The sequence below is a fragment of the Ailuropoda melanoleuca genome, chromosome 3, assembly GCF_002007445.2.
Source record: "Ailuropoda melanoleuca isolate Jingjing chromosome 3, ASM200744v2, whole genome shotgun sequence".
In the NCBI taxonomy this organism is placed as follows: Eukaryota; Metazoa; Chordata; class Mammalia; order Carnivora; family Ursidae; genus Ailuropoda; species Ailuropoda melanoleuca.
The window spans coordinates 147464762-147479684 of NC_048220.1; the positions used below are offsets into that span (position 1 = coordinate 147464762).

The 14923-nt window shown below is 43.3% G+C and overlaps 1 protein-coding gene across 2 annotated transcripts in view; it reads right to left on the minus strand.

Moving 5' to 3' along the window:
• Window positions 1-438: 438 nt before the first annotated feature.
• The window catches only part of SDHA (succinate dehydrogenase complex flavoprotein subunit A), a 31205-nt gene continuing 16720 nt past the window's right edge, over window positions 439-14923 (minus strand). For both annotated transcript variants that reach the window (XM_002926640.4, XM_011234109.3), the window contains exons 10-15: window positions 14674-14845; window positions 12076-12194; window positions 5762-5873; window positions 5421-5551; window positions 2759-2872; window positions 439-1465 (exon numbers count right to left, since the gene is read on the minus strand). In XM_002926640.4, the coding sequence (XP_002926686.1) occupies window positions 1379-1465; window positions 2759-2872; window positions 5421-5551; window positions 5762-5873; window positions 12076-12194; window positions 14674-14845 (735 nt within the window). In that variant the 3' untranslated portion in view covers window positions 439-1378. The remainder of the gene's footprint in view (window positions 1466-2758; window positions 2873-5420; window positions 5552-5761; window positions 5874-12075; window positions 12195-14673; window positions 14846-14923) is intronic.

Genomic DNA, 14923 nt, shown 5'->3' on the forward strand with positions numbered 1-14923 from the left:
TATGTAGTTTTGGAGCACACAAGCTCATCTCTAATGATGGAAAGTAGATCAGTGGTTCCCTGTGCACTGCTGGGGATAATGGGGGGAGATTACAAAGGGGCAAGAAGAAACCTGGGCTGGTGAAGATGTTTATTAACTTCTGCCAACCATACCTCAAAAGAACTGTTAAAAATGCTAACCCCCACCAAGGAAAGAAAGAAAAAGAAAAACGCTATACTAAGATAAAAGTTCTCATTATGTGATTGGCAAACATCCAAACACTTGCCATCATACTTTCTTTTGCAAAGCTGTGGGAAAGAGGGACTCTCCTCCATCACAGAGATTTGGGGAAGAAAATTTGGGAACACCTAAAAGATCCACATGTGCATTTACCCTTGGACCCAGCAATTCTACTTCTAGGACTCCAGCTCAAAGAAAAGGACTTCACACACGAAGTTACTCATTGTGGCATTTGTAATACTGGAAAGAACGCAAACGTCCACCACTGGGGGTAAGGTACATTCATGCAGCCAAAAGAAGGAAGGCTCACTGATGATAAGGAATGACCTTCAGGTATGCAGACAAGGTGTGTGCAATAATGCAAACACAGATTTGTTTTCTTTTTCTCTTAAAACACTCACTAGGAAGGTAACTAAAGTGGTTGCTTTGGGGGATAGAGGGGAGAGGATGCAGGGACAATCAAAGTTAGCGCTGAATACAGTGGACTCTGAAAACATGTAAATGTTTTACATATTTACCAGATAATCCCTAAAATTGAGAAACAGTAAAATCAATGACCCTAACTGTTGACTGGATCCCACAGAAGCCAGCCCTGAGACAAGCACAAAGCAGGAAACGGACCCCAAGCAGCACCTGAAAGCAAGCGGGGAAGGAAGAAACCCATTTACACCTCATCTGTTTCCTTTACTATCTGGCTATTTAAATACTTTAGGACACATGTTCACATATTAAACCATTTGCTTACTAAGAACAAAGAGGAAATGTCTGTTTTCTTCTTGTGCTGTCAACACCAAAATTCATTTTTACTTTATACAACAAAATTTCTGGATTTCTGGATTTTAGGTCAACAAACATGCTTCAAATCAATCAGTATAAGCTCTTAAATGGACTGGGAAATAGAAGTTTGTAATTTATGCTTTATTTAAGAATCATGCCCAGTTTGACTATTTCACAAGAATGAAGCAAAGGATAAAGGTAAGCTTCATTCACACTTCCTGGCTGTTCATTACTGGCAAGCTTCTGGCCACCGGGTAGATGATCTCTATTCAAATGGCACTCCTTGTTCACTTGAGTCCAGGATTTTAAAAAGATAATTATGATATGAACACACGCATGAGCTATTATACATAATTACAAAAGCTGGTGAACTCTGGTCTCATCAGTAGGAGCGAATGGCTGGAGGGACTGTGGCACAGTCAGCCTCATTTAAAGTTTTGTCGATCACTGGTCTGTATTCCAATGAAACCTTAAAAAGAAGAATTGACAGTAAAACAAAATTTGTAGAAAAACATACAAATAGCATTTCTCTTGTGCTTTTTTGAAAAATTAGCTATAAAAGTTATTTACAGACATATTTCAGGAACTTAAAAACACAAGTACGCACTGGAGTATTTTTCAGTATCAAACTCAAAAATGATGTAAATGCACAACGGGCCAGCCACGTACATTCTGGTAAATCCATATAATGAAATACAGCCATTAAAATAACAACGTACTGAACTGACGCTTCACACACACGCTCAAGAAGTGAAACACCACACACACTGTCATTCTTTAACCATGTTTAAACTATGCATTTACAAACAGGTTTTCCACTCGTATTTATCTACAAACACATAAGGAAAAGTGTGTGCACCTACATGCAAACCCTGAAAGCAGCATTTCAGAATGATAACGAGGCTACCTCTGGTGAGCTTACAACACACACTTTCTTTAGTTTTGTACTTTCTAAAATGAGCATGTGCTTCTAATTGTACAAAGGCTTGAACATTACTAAAAATGGGACTGTACCAAGAGGGAAGTCTGATTTCCTCCTACGCATGGTCAGAAAACGGCCTTCATGCAGCATTATGAAAGTTACTGCCCGCCTGAACAGCAGACACACTAGGCTCTCTGTGTTAAGTGACGGCAAGAAAGCACGACGTCATTTCTGTAGACACACACAGATGATTAAGACTACCCCTTACAAGCCTGAAACGCTTAAGGGTAGACGCCTTGTGTCTTATTTCCGACTCCTAACGCGCGGCAGAAACGCCGAAGGGCGAAGTGCGCTCCGGTGCAGTAGGACTGGCAGCCTCCACTTCCATCTACGCTCGCTGCTCCTAGGACTCTGCCCACCTCACCCCTCCCCTGCTTGCTCTGTGCCCGGGCCTATGCGACGGGCTGCAGAGCACACCCCAGGGTTCCCTGAGGCTGCTTCCAGGTGCTCCAGCCACTGGGAAAAACAGAGTGTTTTCCTGTCCCACCCCTACCCCCGACCTCGCTCGCTCTCAATGGGCTCCAGAACCATTGTCCCCTCCCCTGCCACCAAGGCTTGGGTGCTCACTCCCTGCTGGGTGTGAAAGCTGTGGAACGCCAGCCCTTAAACCACCCACCCACAATGGATTCTGTTTCCAGGCAGAAGCCTGAGTGTCCTTTTCAGTGGTGTCTCAGATCTGTCAACAGTCAACTTAAATCCATGTTGCTTCTCCCAGCACATGAACGTATGGGACAGCATACTTATCAGTGCGTACGTGAGCAGAACACGGTCCCCACATACCTTTCCAGTCTGGACATCAACATAGGAAAGGGTGTGCTTCCGCCAGTGCTCCTCAAACAGCTTTTTCTGCTGCCCCTGAATGGGCTTGGAGTAATCATACTCGTCAATCCGCTCCTGAGGCCAGAGAAAGTAAGTTTATTTCAGAAAATGCCATTAACATTACACTCCAAATTCCTTATTTCTCTAACAGGGCAATATAACTGGAAAACATGGCAAACTCATTAAAATGATACACGAGAGACTAGTCTGCTATGAATCCCTCTAGCTCCCACTCCACAAAGAGGTACCCACTGTCCCAAGCAGACCTTGTTTACAGAGAGCTGGGACATTCCTAGTCCATTTTTCAACCCATCTCCCTTCCCTTCTGTAATTCCTAATGAAAAACCATTTTGTGTATATCTGATCTAAAAGAACACACAGTATGAAACACAGTGCAATTAAGTCCCAAATGCAGGTGGGATGGAGAGATGAGATGTGACACATTTGCCAGCAGTCAGTCCTCCGGAGTGCCCGTCCATCCTGGGGCTCACGGGCAGGCCGTTCCTTCATTCCAGTGCCTCACAGCACATGTCCCAACACGGCAGGACCCAGCAAGGCCACGAGCTAGGCAGTGGGCCTGCAGCAACACTGTGGCCCAGAGTGCCACTTCTGCAACTACCGGGTGGGGGGCTGCAGAAATGAGCCTGATCTTTTATGCACTTAAAAGTTCATCAAATACTTTGTCTTTTTGCTCATATTCTGGGACACTGATTTCTTCTTTCAGCTTTTTTCATGTAAAGGTTTCAATTTTAGCAATTATATTAAAATTGTGTTCAAAAACTCTTAAAAAGAAGCTGAATACTATTTAAGGGGTATCCTACACATGTTAATGGGTAAGACATATAAGAGCCACTTAAAATAAAAACCAGGGGCACCTGGCTGGCTCAGTCAGTGGAGCACAGGGTTGGGAGTTTCAGCCCCACGTTGGGGGTAAAGAATACTTAAAAATAAAATTTTAAAATAACAAACTGAGGGCTGACAGAGGGAGGTGAGTGGGGGGATGGGCTAGGCGGGTGATGGGTATTAAGGAGGACACTTGCTGTGATGAGCACTGGGTGTTGTATGTAACGTGATGAATCACTGACTTCTACTCCAGAAACCAATATTGCACTGTATGCCAACCACCTAAAGTTTAAATGAAAAAGAAAAAAGAAAGAAAAAAAAAAATAACACAAATGTGTACAAAAAAGGGAGGCTTTCTATAAAAATAAATGAATAAAAATAAAATACAAACAAAAAGATTCAAAAGCTTTGCTCTGTTTTTGCGGAGTGAGGCGAGTGTGGAGGTGGGCAGAGGAAGGCCTCTCACTGGAAGCAGGTGGGGCTGTAGCACTTCCCTTATTTTTTTCTTTTTTAAAAGATTTATTTATTTATTTATTTGACAGAGATAGAGACAGCCAGCAAGAGAGGGAGCACAAGCACGGGGAGTGGGAGAGGAAGAAGCAGGCTCATAGCGGAGGAGCCTGATATGGGGCTCGACCCCATAACGCCGGGATCACGCCCTGAGCCGAAGGCAGACACTTAACCGCTGTGCCACCCAGGTGCCCCATGCACTTCCCTTATTTCTAAACACATTCCGAGGGGTGAGGTCTCCTACAGGAGCAGCTTCCGCCTGCCTACCTGCTGTGACCGAATGAAAACTTGTTCACCTCAGCCACACGAACTGCCAACCAACCCAGTCTGGAGAAGCTTCTAGTCCTCAGTACAAGTGACCAATGCGCTTAATCAATCTTAATCTAATCCAGCTCCAGTCGGTGGAGGGTAAATTAATAAAACTTCACAGTAAATCAGAATCTAATCCTCTTGCTGTAGCCAATTTCCCCGTTCGCCCACGTCCAGCTAACTGGTGAGGCTGCTACCAGCAACACCACACTGTCCTGGACCAAAGCCTATCTGTCTGGAATGTGGCTCAGGCCGGGCTGATGTTCCATCCTGAACTTGTGTTTGCCCTCAAGTGCCCATTTCCTCAATGTTTTCCTGTCACTATGCTGAGTACCCTGTTCTGGAAGAATCTGAACTGTACTCTGCATAAAAGTCAGGTCATTTAGGGACTCCTGGGTGGCTCAGTCAGTGACGCGTCTGCCTTCGGCTCAGGTCATGATCCCAGGGTCCTGGGATGGAGCCCCGTGTCGGGCTCTCTGCTCAGCGGAGAGCCTGCTTCTCCCTCTCCCTCTGCTCTTCCCCTCACCACCACCCTGCCCCCTGCTCGTGTGCTCTCCCTCTCATGTAAAATCTTAAAAAAAAAAAAAAAAAAAAAAAAAAAAAAACCCAAANTCAGCCCAAGATGAGGTCAGGCCTCAATAATTTACTCATCATTTTAGCATTTTTGGCACTAGTACTCAGACTGCATACTTATCTCTAACCTAGTAAAAATCAGGTGTGTTTTGCTTAGAGATGCTGCTATTGGCGGCAGCAGATGCCGATCTGAGGCGAAAAAGGTCATGCTGGTCATAAACACAGTGATACTAAAGTATGAAAACTAACTGGGGGGAAAGAAAGCATTTTTTTCAATTTACTTTTGGGAAAATGGAGTGAAATGTACAGAATGTGCAGAGTTAGGGACTGAGCAATGCCAGTGGACAGAAAACACGATGTACACATGGGATGTGTTGTGAAGACACACCTTGTAGTCTTCCCTGGCATGAGCACCACGAGACTCCTTCCGGGCCTCTGCTCCGTAAATGGTCTGAAGCGCACAGAGCATCAGGTTCTGCAGTTCCAGGGTCTCCACCAGGTCGGTGTTCCAGACCATTCCTGGGGACACACAAGGCACTCATGAGAGACACGATCCAGTCAGACGGGTCCTCCAGGCTGTAGCTGCAGGCTTGCCGGTGTCCACACTAACAGCAAGGACGGGGTTAAGTCAGCACTAAGTGGGACAGACAGGGCTCTGAGGCAGCCGTCCTGCAGCCCTGCAAATACCCAGCACCCCAACTGTACGCAGGGGCCCATGGAACTGCTCACCTCGGTCAAATGTCTTCAGATGTTTTAGGTCTCCATAGAGCTGGCTGATTTTCTCACATCCTTCCTGTAACACACTTCCCACACGAAACACTGCGGCATGACTTTGCATCGACTGTAACACGAAATATCATTTGTAAATCTTCATTCGTATGAAGAAGCCATGCCTAAAACTGGTAAACCCTTTAGGTTTTTTCTATGTATTTCACTTCTATTTTTTAAGATTTTAAGTAATCTCTACACCTAATGTGGGGATCAAACTCACAACCGTAAGATCAAGAGTCGCACGCTCCACTGACAGAGCCAGCCAGGTACCCCTGGATTTCACTTTTTATAAAGTATTTATGTCAATCCAATTTAAAAACTATGATATTCAGACTGAATCTATGACTCTGAATTCTCTAAGTAAGCTCAATGCCCAATGCGGAGCTTGGACTCACAACCCTAAGATCAAGAGTCATGCGTTCTACTGGCCGAGCCAGACAGGTACCCATTACTCTGAATTTTATTTATTTTTTTGTAAAAGATTTTATTTTGGGAAGGACGGGTGGGGGGGGGGGAGATGCCCACTAGCGGGGCAGAGGGTCAGAGGGAGTACCAGACTCCCTGACAAGCAGGGAACCTGACATGGGACTCAATCCCAGGATCTAAACTGAGCTGAAGGCAAACGCTCAACTGACTGAGCCACCCAGGCGCCCTACTCTGAATTTTAAAATGAAGTTTGTTCAAGAGAACTTTTAAGATCTACTCTTAGCAACTTTCAAATATGTAATGAAGTGTGACTAGCTGTAATTGCATGCTATACATTACAAGCCCCAGGACTTACTTATTTTTAATTGGAAACTTACATCTTTGTCTCCTTTCACCCACTACCCATCTCTGGCAACCATCAATCTGTTCTCTGTATCTATGAGCTCAGTTTCTTGTTTTTTAAGATTTTACATATAAGTGGGATCGTAAGGTATTTGACTTACTTCACTGAGCATAATGCCCTTTAGGCCCACCCATGTTGTCACAAATGGCAACATTTCATTCTTCTTTATGCCTCAATAATACATATGTATATATTTATACATATATAAAATATACACCACATACAAAGTATACAGAACATATACCCACATCTTCATTATCCATTCATCCACCAATAAACATCTAGGTTATTTTCATATCTTGGCTACTGTAAATAATACCGAAACAGACGTGGGATACAGACATCTTTTGGAGTAGTGTTTTCATTTCCTTTGGATAAATACACAGAAGTGGAATTGCTGGATCACACAGTAGTTCTATTTTTAATTTTGGGGGGAACCTCCATACTGTTTTCCATGGTGGCTGCACCAGCTTGCATTCCCACCAACGGTGCACGAGGGCTCCCCTTTCTGCGAATCCTTGCCAACATTCATGTGTCCTGTCTTGATACGAACCGTTTCTGACAGGTGTGAAGTGGTATCTCATGTGGTTCTGATTAGCATTTCTCTGATGACGGGTGACGATGGACATCTCTTCACACGTCTGTTGCCATCTGTAATGTGTTCTTTGGAAAAATGTCTGTTCAAATCTTGTCCACTTCTTAGTCAGATTGTCTATTTTTATGCTACGGAGTTGTAGTTCTTTATATATTCTGGGATATTAGTCCCTTATGAGATACATGACTTGCAAATATTTCCTCCCCTGCTATAGGCTGCCTTTTCATTTTGTTGGTTTCCTTTGCTGTGCAGAAGCTTTTAAAGTTTGTTGTGGTCCCAACAGTTTATTTTTCACTTTTGTTGCCTCCGCTCTTGATATCAAATCCAAAAACTCACTGCCACGACTGCTATTAAGGTGCTTACCGTCTGCGTTTTCTTCTAGGAGTTCTATGGTTTCGGGTCTTACAGTCTTTAATCCATTTCAAGTTAGTTTTTGTGTACGGTGTAAGACACTGATCTAGACGTAATCTTTTGCATGTGGCTGCTCAGCTGTCCCAGCACCATTGGACTGCTCTTTCCCACTGTGTATTTTTGGCTCTTCTGTTGTAAATTAATTGGCCATATATACACGGGTTTATTTATGAACTTAATTCTACTCCATTGATCTACAGGTCTGTTTTTAGGCCAATACCTTACTGTTTTTTTTTTTTTTTAAAGATTTTATTTATTTATTCGACAGAGATAGAGACAGCCAGCGAGAGAGGGAACACAAGCAGGGGGAGTGGGAGAGGAAGAAGCAGGCCCACAGCGGAAGAGCCTGATGTGGGGCTCGATCCCATAACGCCGGGATGACGCCCTGAGCCGAAGGCAGACGCTCAACCGCTGTGCCACCCAGGTGCCCCAATACCTTACTGTTTTGATTACTATTCCTTTGTAATACAGTTTGAAATCAGGGAAAGAGATATGCCTGCAGCTTTATTTTTCTCTCAGGACTGCTTTGGCTATTCAGTGTCTTTTGTGGTTCCATACAAATTTTAGGATTGTTTGTTCTATTTCTGTAAAAAATGCCATCAGAATTCTAATGAAGATTGCACTGAGTCTGTGGACTGCTTTGAGTAATATGGAGATTTTAATAATATTAATTCTTCTAGCCCATGAGCACAGAGTATCTTTCCACTTATTTATGTCTTCAACCTTATTCATTAATGTTTTACAATTTTCAGTGTACAGATTTTTTCCCCTTGGTTAAATTTATTCCTGGGTATTTTATTCTTTTTGATGCAACTGTAAACGGAATTATTTTCTTAATTTCTCTTTCAGAGCGTTATTTGTATAACAGAAGCAGATTTTTATGTATTGATTTTGTATCTGTCAACTTTACTGAATTCACTTACTAGTTCTAAGTTTTTTGGTGGAGTCTGTGTCATATGTGATCTGATACATCTGTAAATAGGACTTTTACTTCTTCCTTTCCATTCTGGATGCCTTTATTTCTCTTTCCTGTCTGACTGCTCTAGCCAGGACTTCCAGTGCTGTGTTGAACAAAGTGGTGAGAGTGAACATCCCTGTCTTGTTCCTGTGATGAAAAAAGCTTTCAGCTTTTCACCACCGAGTATGACATTAGCTGTTTGTCAAATACGGCCTTTATTACACTGAGGTATGTTCCCTCTATACCTGCCTTGCTCCGAGTTTTATCAGAAAGTGATGTTAAAATGCAGTTTTGATTAAAGCTTTTAAAAAATGTTTCTTTGTTCCCATTAAGTATGTGTCTTAAATCCACAAACATTAGTTAAAGTTGAACATTTTACATTTAGGGAAGGCAGTTCGTGGAACTCGGCCAGGATCTGAGAGTCCAAGCAGACTTACTTCTGAGGCGTGATGTACTAATTGGTGGCAGAAAGGGCAGAAGGGCTCCACCTTTGAATTCCCAAGGAGACATCAGCTCCTATGGTCTTGCGCCGCTCTTGAGATCTGGTGGTAAACGTTCTAGGAGCTAGCAGATGGCCCTTGGGTGACACAAACTGAGAAGTGCTGAGATTATGAGGTGGTCAGGAGTGTGCATGGCCCTTGGGTGACACAAACTGAGAAGTGCTGAGATTATGAGGTGGTCAGGAGGATGGTCAAGAAGAAAAAGAAGTGAGAGGCCTGAGAACCATCCCTGCCTGCCTTCTGGTTCATCTTGTAAAAACCCTCATGTATCAAATTCCTGTATGGCTTTATTGTTTATGCTCTTAAGAAATGTGACATGAAATAAACCTGACATTTATTTTAGGACCTACCTTTGTTTCCTATCACTTACTAAATGACCTTTCACCGCTCTTGAAAAACCCCTTACCCCATGCTCAATCACAGAGTGTGCCTGGGCCTACTTCTGGACTCCACTGTGTGCCACTGATCTCTACCAAAGACTAACATTGCTTGTTGATTTAGTTCTATTTAACAGACATCTCATCTATGTCTTTAGAATGATACATAATTTTATTTTTATTTTATTTTTAAAGATATTACTTACTTGAAAGACAGAGAAAGATGAGCAAGGGTGAGGAAGAAACAGACTCCCCGCCGCAGGGCTCGATCCCTAAGATCGTGACCTGAGCTGAAGTCCGATGCCTCAGTGACTGAACCCCTCAGGTGCCCCCAGAACGACACATAATTTTAAAATTATGCACACCATCGAATGTCCTGGCCTTTCAAGACAAGCAAATGGAAAAAACTATCTTTGAATCTAGTAAATGTTAGTTAAAACACTCTTTTACATTCTTCAGTGCTCAATTTTCATGCTATTTAGGGTTAGGTTTACTTAAGACATTTTAAACTTTCTGGCTGTACTGTGAATGAGATAATTTTCAAATGGATTACTGCAGGCATACTGGAAAGTCACTGATAAATCTTTTATACAGATATCTTACTTCATTCTTTTTACTAGTTCTTTACTTATTGTCTTGAGATTTTTAATTGTATCTGTAAGTAATGAAATCTTTTATACAGATATCTTACTTCATTCTTTTTACTAGTTCTTTACTTATTGTCTTGAGATTTTTAATTGTATCTGTAAGTAATGATACTTTTGTCTACTCCTTTTCAATACATACCTCATTTCTTTCCTATCTCTTACTGTATCGTCTGGAAATCAGCAGAAAAATGTGCCTTCCAATAAGGCAGGACTTTGTTCAGACAACTGGGGCATCTAGAACACTGCCTGGCACACAGCAGAGAACAATTCAGATGGTCCCTAACCTACAAGGGTTTGACTTACAAGAAACCGTATTTTGGATTTTCATCTTTTTCCAGGCGAGGGGCGGGCAGCAGGGTACGCTCCCGTGACTGGGCAGTGGCAGTAACTGCCGCTCCCACTCGGCCCCACGATCCCAAGGACCAACCACCATCTGCACTCACACAACCATGCTGTTTTTCACTTTCAGTACAGTAGTCAACACATCACATGAGGCAGTCAACATTCCATTATAATACAGGCTTTGTATTAGATGATTCTCCCTCCTGCTGGCTAACAAGTGTTCTAGCACATTTAAGGCTGGCTAAGCAGATGTTCAGTAAATTAGAGGTGTATCAAATACATTTATGACTTACAACATTTTTAGCTTTCCCATCCTAAGTCAAAGATCTGTACATGCCTTATTTGGTGGGAATGCCTCTAGGACTTCCTACTTCAAAATACCTGATGGATTCACCATTTTCACACCCAAACACAAGTTCCTAATATCCAGCGCAATGATTCCGTCTGTCATAGCTGGCCTCCAACTCCTGATAGCAATACTATGTAAAAGTCCTGCACAGTACCTCTTGGCTGGTTTTGTTTTGTTTTTTTAAAGATTTTATTTATTTATTGGACAGACAGAGACACAGCGAGAGCGGGAACACCAGCAGGGGGAGTGGAGAGGGAGAAGCAGGCTTCCCGCCGAGCAGGGAGCCTGATGCAGGGCTTGATCCCAGGACCCTGGGATCATGACCTGAGCCGAAGGCAGGCGCTTAACGACTGAGCCACCGAGGCACCCCACTTCGCTGGTTTTCTTAAACATACCTCTGTCTTTCACTCATGCTAATTGCCTTACCTTTCCAGGAAGCCCTCCTGAAGCCCAATCTCCCCAAACACAGAACCACACAGTCTCATAAAAGCTGCAGAATGCAACTTTTTTCTTTTGATGGTGAGTTTATGCCACTGGACCCCTCTCAGAATATGACTAAAAGCAAGAGGCTTCTATTCGGAATATGCCTCCACACAGAAATTCTTGAAAATGATTTCAACTGCACAGAGAACTCATTCTTGGACCAAGAATCCCTGTACTTGAAGAATTTGAAGGATCCCTAGCTTTTCACATACTGTTTTTACTTATCTAACCCTGTGCTATGCAATGCAGTAGCCACATGTGGAATACATGTTCCCATCCTGAGAGAACATCCCATCAGACATGTTGATCTAGAAGGTAAATATCCTGACAACAACCAGTGCACAGATTTCCATCTCCACCCACCACCCATACTCTCCTCTCTTCCTGATTTTATTCAGGGGCTTCAATGGGCCCAGTTTAAAGACATTTCTCCAGAGCTGCTGGAGGCTGGGTGTCATGGTGGGATTAATTTCTTGGCAATGAGATGTGCAGGGCTTCAGGAAACCCACCACAAGGAAGCTCCCAGCTGGGAACTGAGCTTCTTGGCCCTTCTGCTGTCCCTCCCCCTTCAGGCTTTGACATACACACGATGGCAGAGAGGGTCTGAGGAGGCAAGCCACGTGCAAGCACCCTGGGGCGTATGAGAGAATTGCAGTTTCTGCCCTGGGCTGCTACCTCTAGTCTTCTGTGAGGAACGTGTCCTTTTGCTTTTCACCCTGAGCATGGCACAGGGCTGTGGACACACCAGTCTGCTCACTCCAGAGCGTGTGCAGGTGCTTACCTTCTGCATGCTGAGTCGTAGTTCTGATGTTCTTATGCTTCCATCAGCAAATCTCAATTTGTCAAGATTCATAACAGACTCTTCCCCAGCATTTGGTTTAATTGGGGGAACTTTATCTCCTTAAAGAAACACACAGACAAAAAGCTAGAATTTAGTGGAGTCTGGAAAACGTACACATAACCTGAGCTGATACCCACCTGGACCACCCTGTACGTAAGGAACCACATGACGACTTGGGGCCAAGGGTAAACATGAAGACAGAATTTCTGGCAAGGAGTAGCTATCCAGTAAGAAATCTCTGAACAAAACAGAAACCGTTCCAGTTTAAAAATCAGATTTATGCAAAGAAACCTTGCATTACTACTTTACTGAAGAGAAAACTGGCATCTTCACAATAGTGAACAGTTTCCAACAATTCTGCCAAGACGCCGCACCTCCACCAACAGTGGCCCTCATTCAGGGATGAGGGAGGGCCTGGCCAGGCATGTTTAAAAGTCTCCTGCTGATTCGGACCTATGTATCTGCTTACCTAAACCTCAAGATACGTTTTTTTCTGACTTTCTTAAAAAGATAAATGTTCTGAAAATTTTTTAAGGTTTTTTTTTTGATAACATGTTTTGAAATGTATTCTCTTCAATGGGTAATAACGGGCAGAGGGTATGGAATGAGGAAACAAAGGTTTGCAGGTAAAGTAGGGTTGCTCACAGCAGCTCTCTGCAAGGAGTGAGGGCACCGGTCTCTCATGTGACCCACCCCAGCTCTTCCAGGCCAGCTGCAGTTTCTTCTGCTTTTGTTTGTAATGTTTTTTTTAAAAAAGTGATCACTTGGGGCTCCTGGGTGGCTCAGTTGGTTAAGCACCTGACTCTTGGGTCTCAGCTCGGGTCTTGATCTCAGGGTTGTGAGCTCAAGCCCCGTGTTGGACTCCATGTTGGGTGTGGAGCCTACTTAAAAATAAATTAATAAATTAAAAAGTGATCATTTACCAAAATTATTTTTTTCAGGTGCACAGTTCTACAAATTTCAACGTATGTATGGGTTCCTATAACCATCACAATTAAGGTACAGAATACAATACATGATTAGGGTACAGAAGGTTTAAAAATATTCATGTTTGGGAGGACGTAGCAATGTTTTCCTTCCCTTTTTTTGTTTTTAAAAGTTAAAGTATAATTAGATACAGTATCATTTTTGGTGTGGTTTTGTGCACTGCAAACAGAGTTGCACAAGGCCTACCATGATTAGAATGGCGAGCCATCTTATTCCCTAGCTTCGTCTCTTCCATTATGTTAAAGAAATAAAATCAGATGTATGTAGCCTCTTGAGCCCGGATCATACAACCTAATACGTTTGAGATCCATTCGTGTTGTTGTATGTACGAGTAGTTTATTCCTTTTTTATCGCTGACTTAAAAAAAATTTTTTTTAAAGTGTGCATTGATCCTTCAGATATAAAAGTACAAGATACTCTTAAAAAACTTCCCTTTTTCTCATTTTCAAAGAAAAGGAACCTTAAATTTCCTGCTTTGCTCTGAGATTTGATTTCAGGCTTCACCACTACAGTGGAATGAGCACTCGATCTGGTGTCAGACTAGGTGGTTTCGCCGCCTGTATTTGCAGCAAAGACAGGGACAGGGCCCCACCTCTGCCTTTCAGCCTGGACTTGTAGTCAGAGCAAGGGAGAAGGTGTCTGAAAACGTAACTGTCCTTTTCGTTACACGTATCTGCTAACTGCAGATGCAAAGGGGAGTGTGGCCTGTTATACAGAGGGCTGTGACTAGTAGGACAGACTTCCACCACACAAAAAGCTTTTGTTCAATAAAAATAGCAGAACTGAGACTAAACACTTACCGCTAACGAAGCACAGTGGGAAGAGGAGGAGCCCAGGGACCCTCCCCTCGGGAACAGTCTTTATCTCATCTGCTACTCTGAGCAAATGGGTCACGGTAACCTACGTGGAGACCCTGTGGGAGCTCAGAGCAACAGCAGGTGTCCTGTTCACAGTGGGACTCACGCCTCCAGCACGCAGTGTTTCTTCCTCAGCAGATTATTTTAAGTTACCAGAAGAACACAATCACTGACGGAAAAGCACTGTATCACTACAGGGACAGCTGTGACCCAGTCCCTTGTTTTGTGTGCATTACGTTCTGCTTTAACAGATTATTTACATTTTTTTTAGAACAAGCTAAATTGCTTTTCCATAAGTACTAAGAACTTATATATACTCATACCTGTTTAAAATATTTCATTGCAAGTAAGTAATTTATAACAAGCAAGCACTATGTGATAAACTTCTTCTCAAAACAACTCCCTCATAGTGACTTTTCTTAGGAGAATATAATGACTACAAAACAAAATCTGACCAAAACCAGGATATGCTCTAAACTATGAAGACCCTCACCCAGCCTGTGTCTAGTCTCAAGTCTGTCACCATATAAATCTCTGAATCACTCTGTTTTCTCACTTTTAGGGGGAAAAAACAGACTACCCCTCCATGATCACTAAGGAAATTTCCAATTACAAATCAAGACATGGTTGATGTCATGTCTTTGACATGACATCACCTCCCGAAACAGACTGGCTACTTGAAGAAAACACATACCGGGTCTGCAGGACTCTGCAATACTCAGGGCACACGCCCGGCCGAAGACGACCAGGTCCAAGAGCGAGTTTGCCCCGAGACGGTTGGCACCGTGCACTGAGGCACAGGCGGCCTCCCCACAGGCATACAGGCCGGGCACGATCTGATCCTGGCCATTCACATGCCTCAGAACCTGTGGAAGGAAGAAGACTTCAGGACAACTGTCTGCACCGCCCTGCTTCCAGTAAGGGGGCGTCTGCATGCAGGTTCA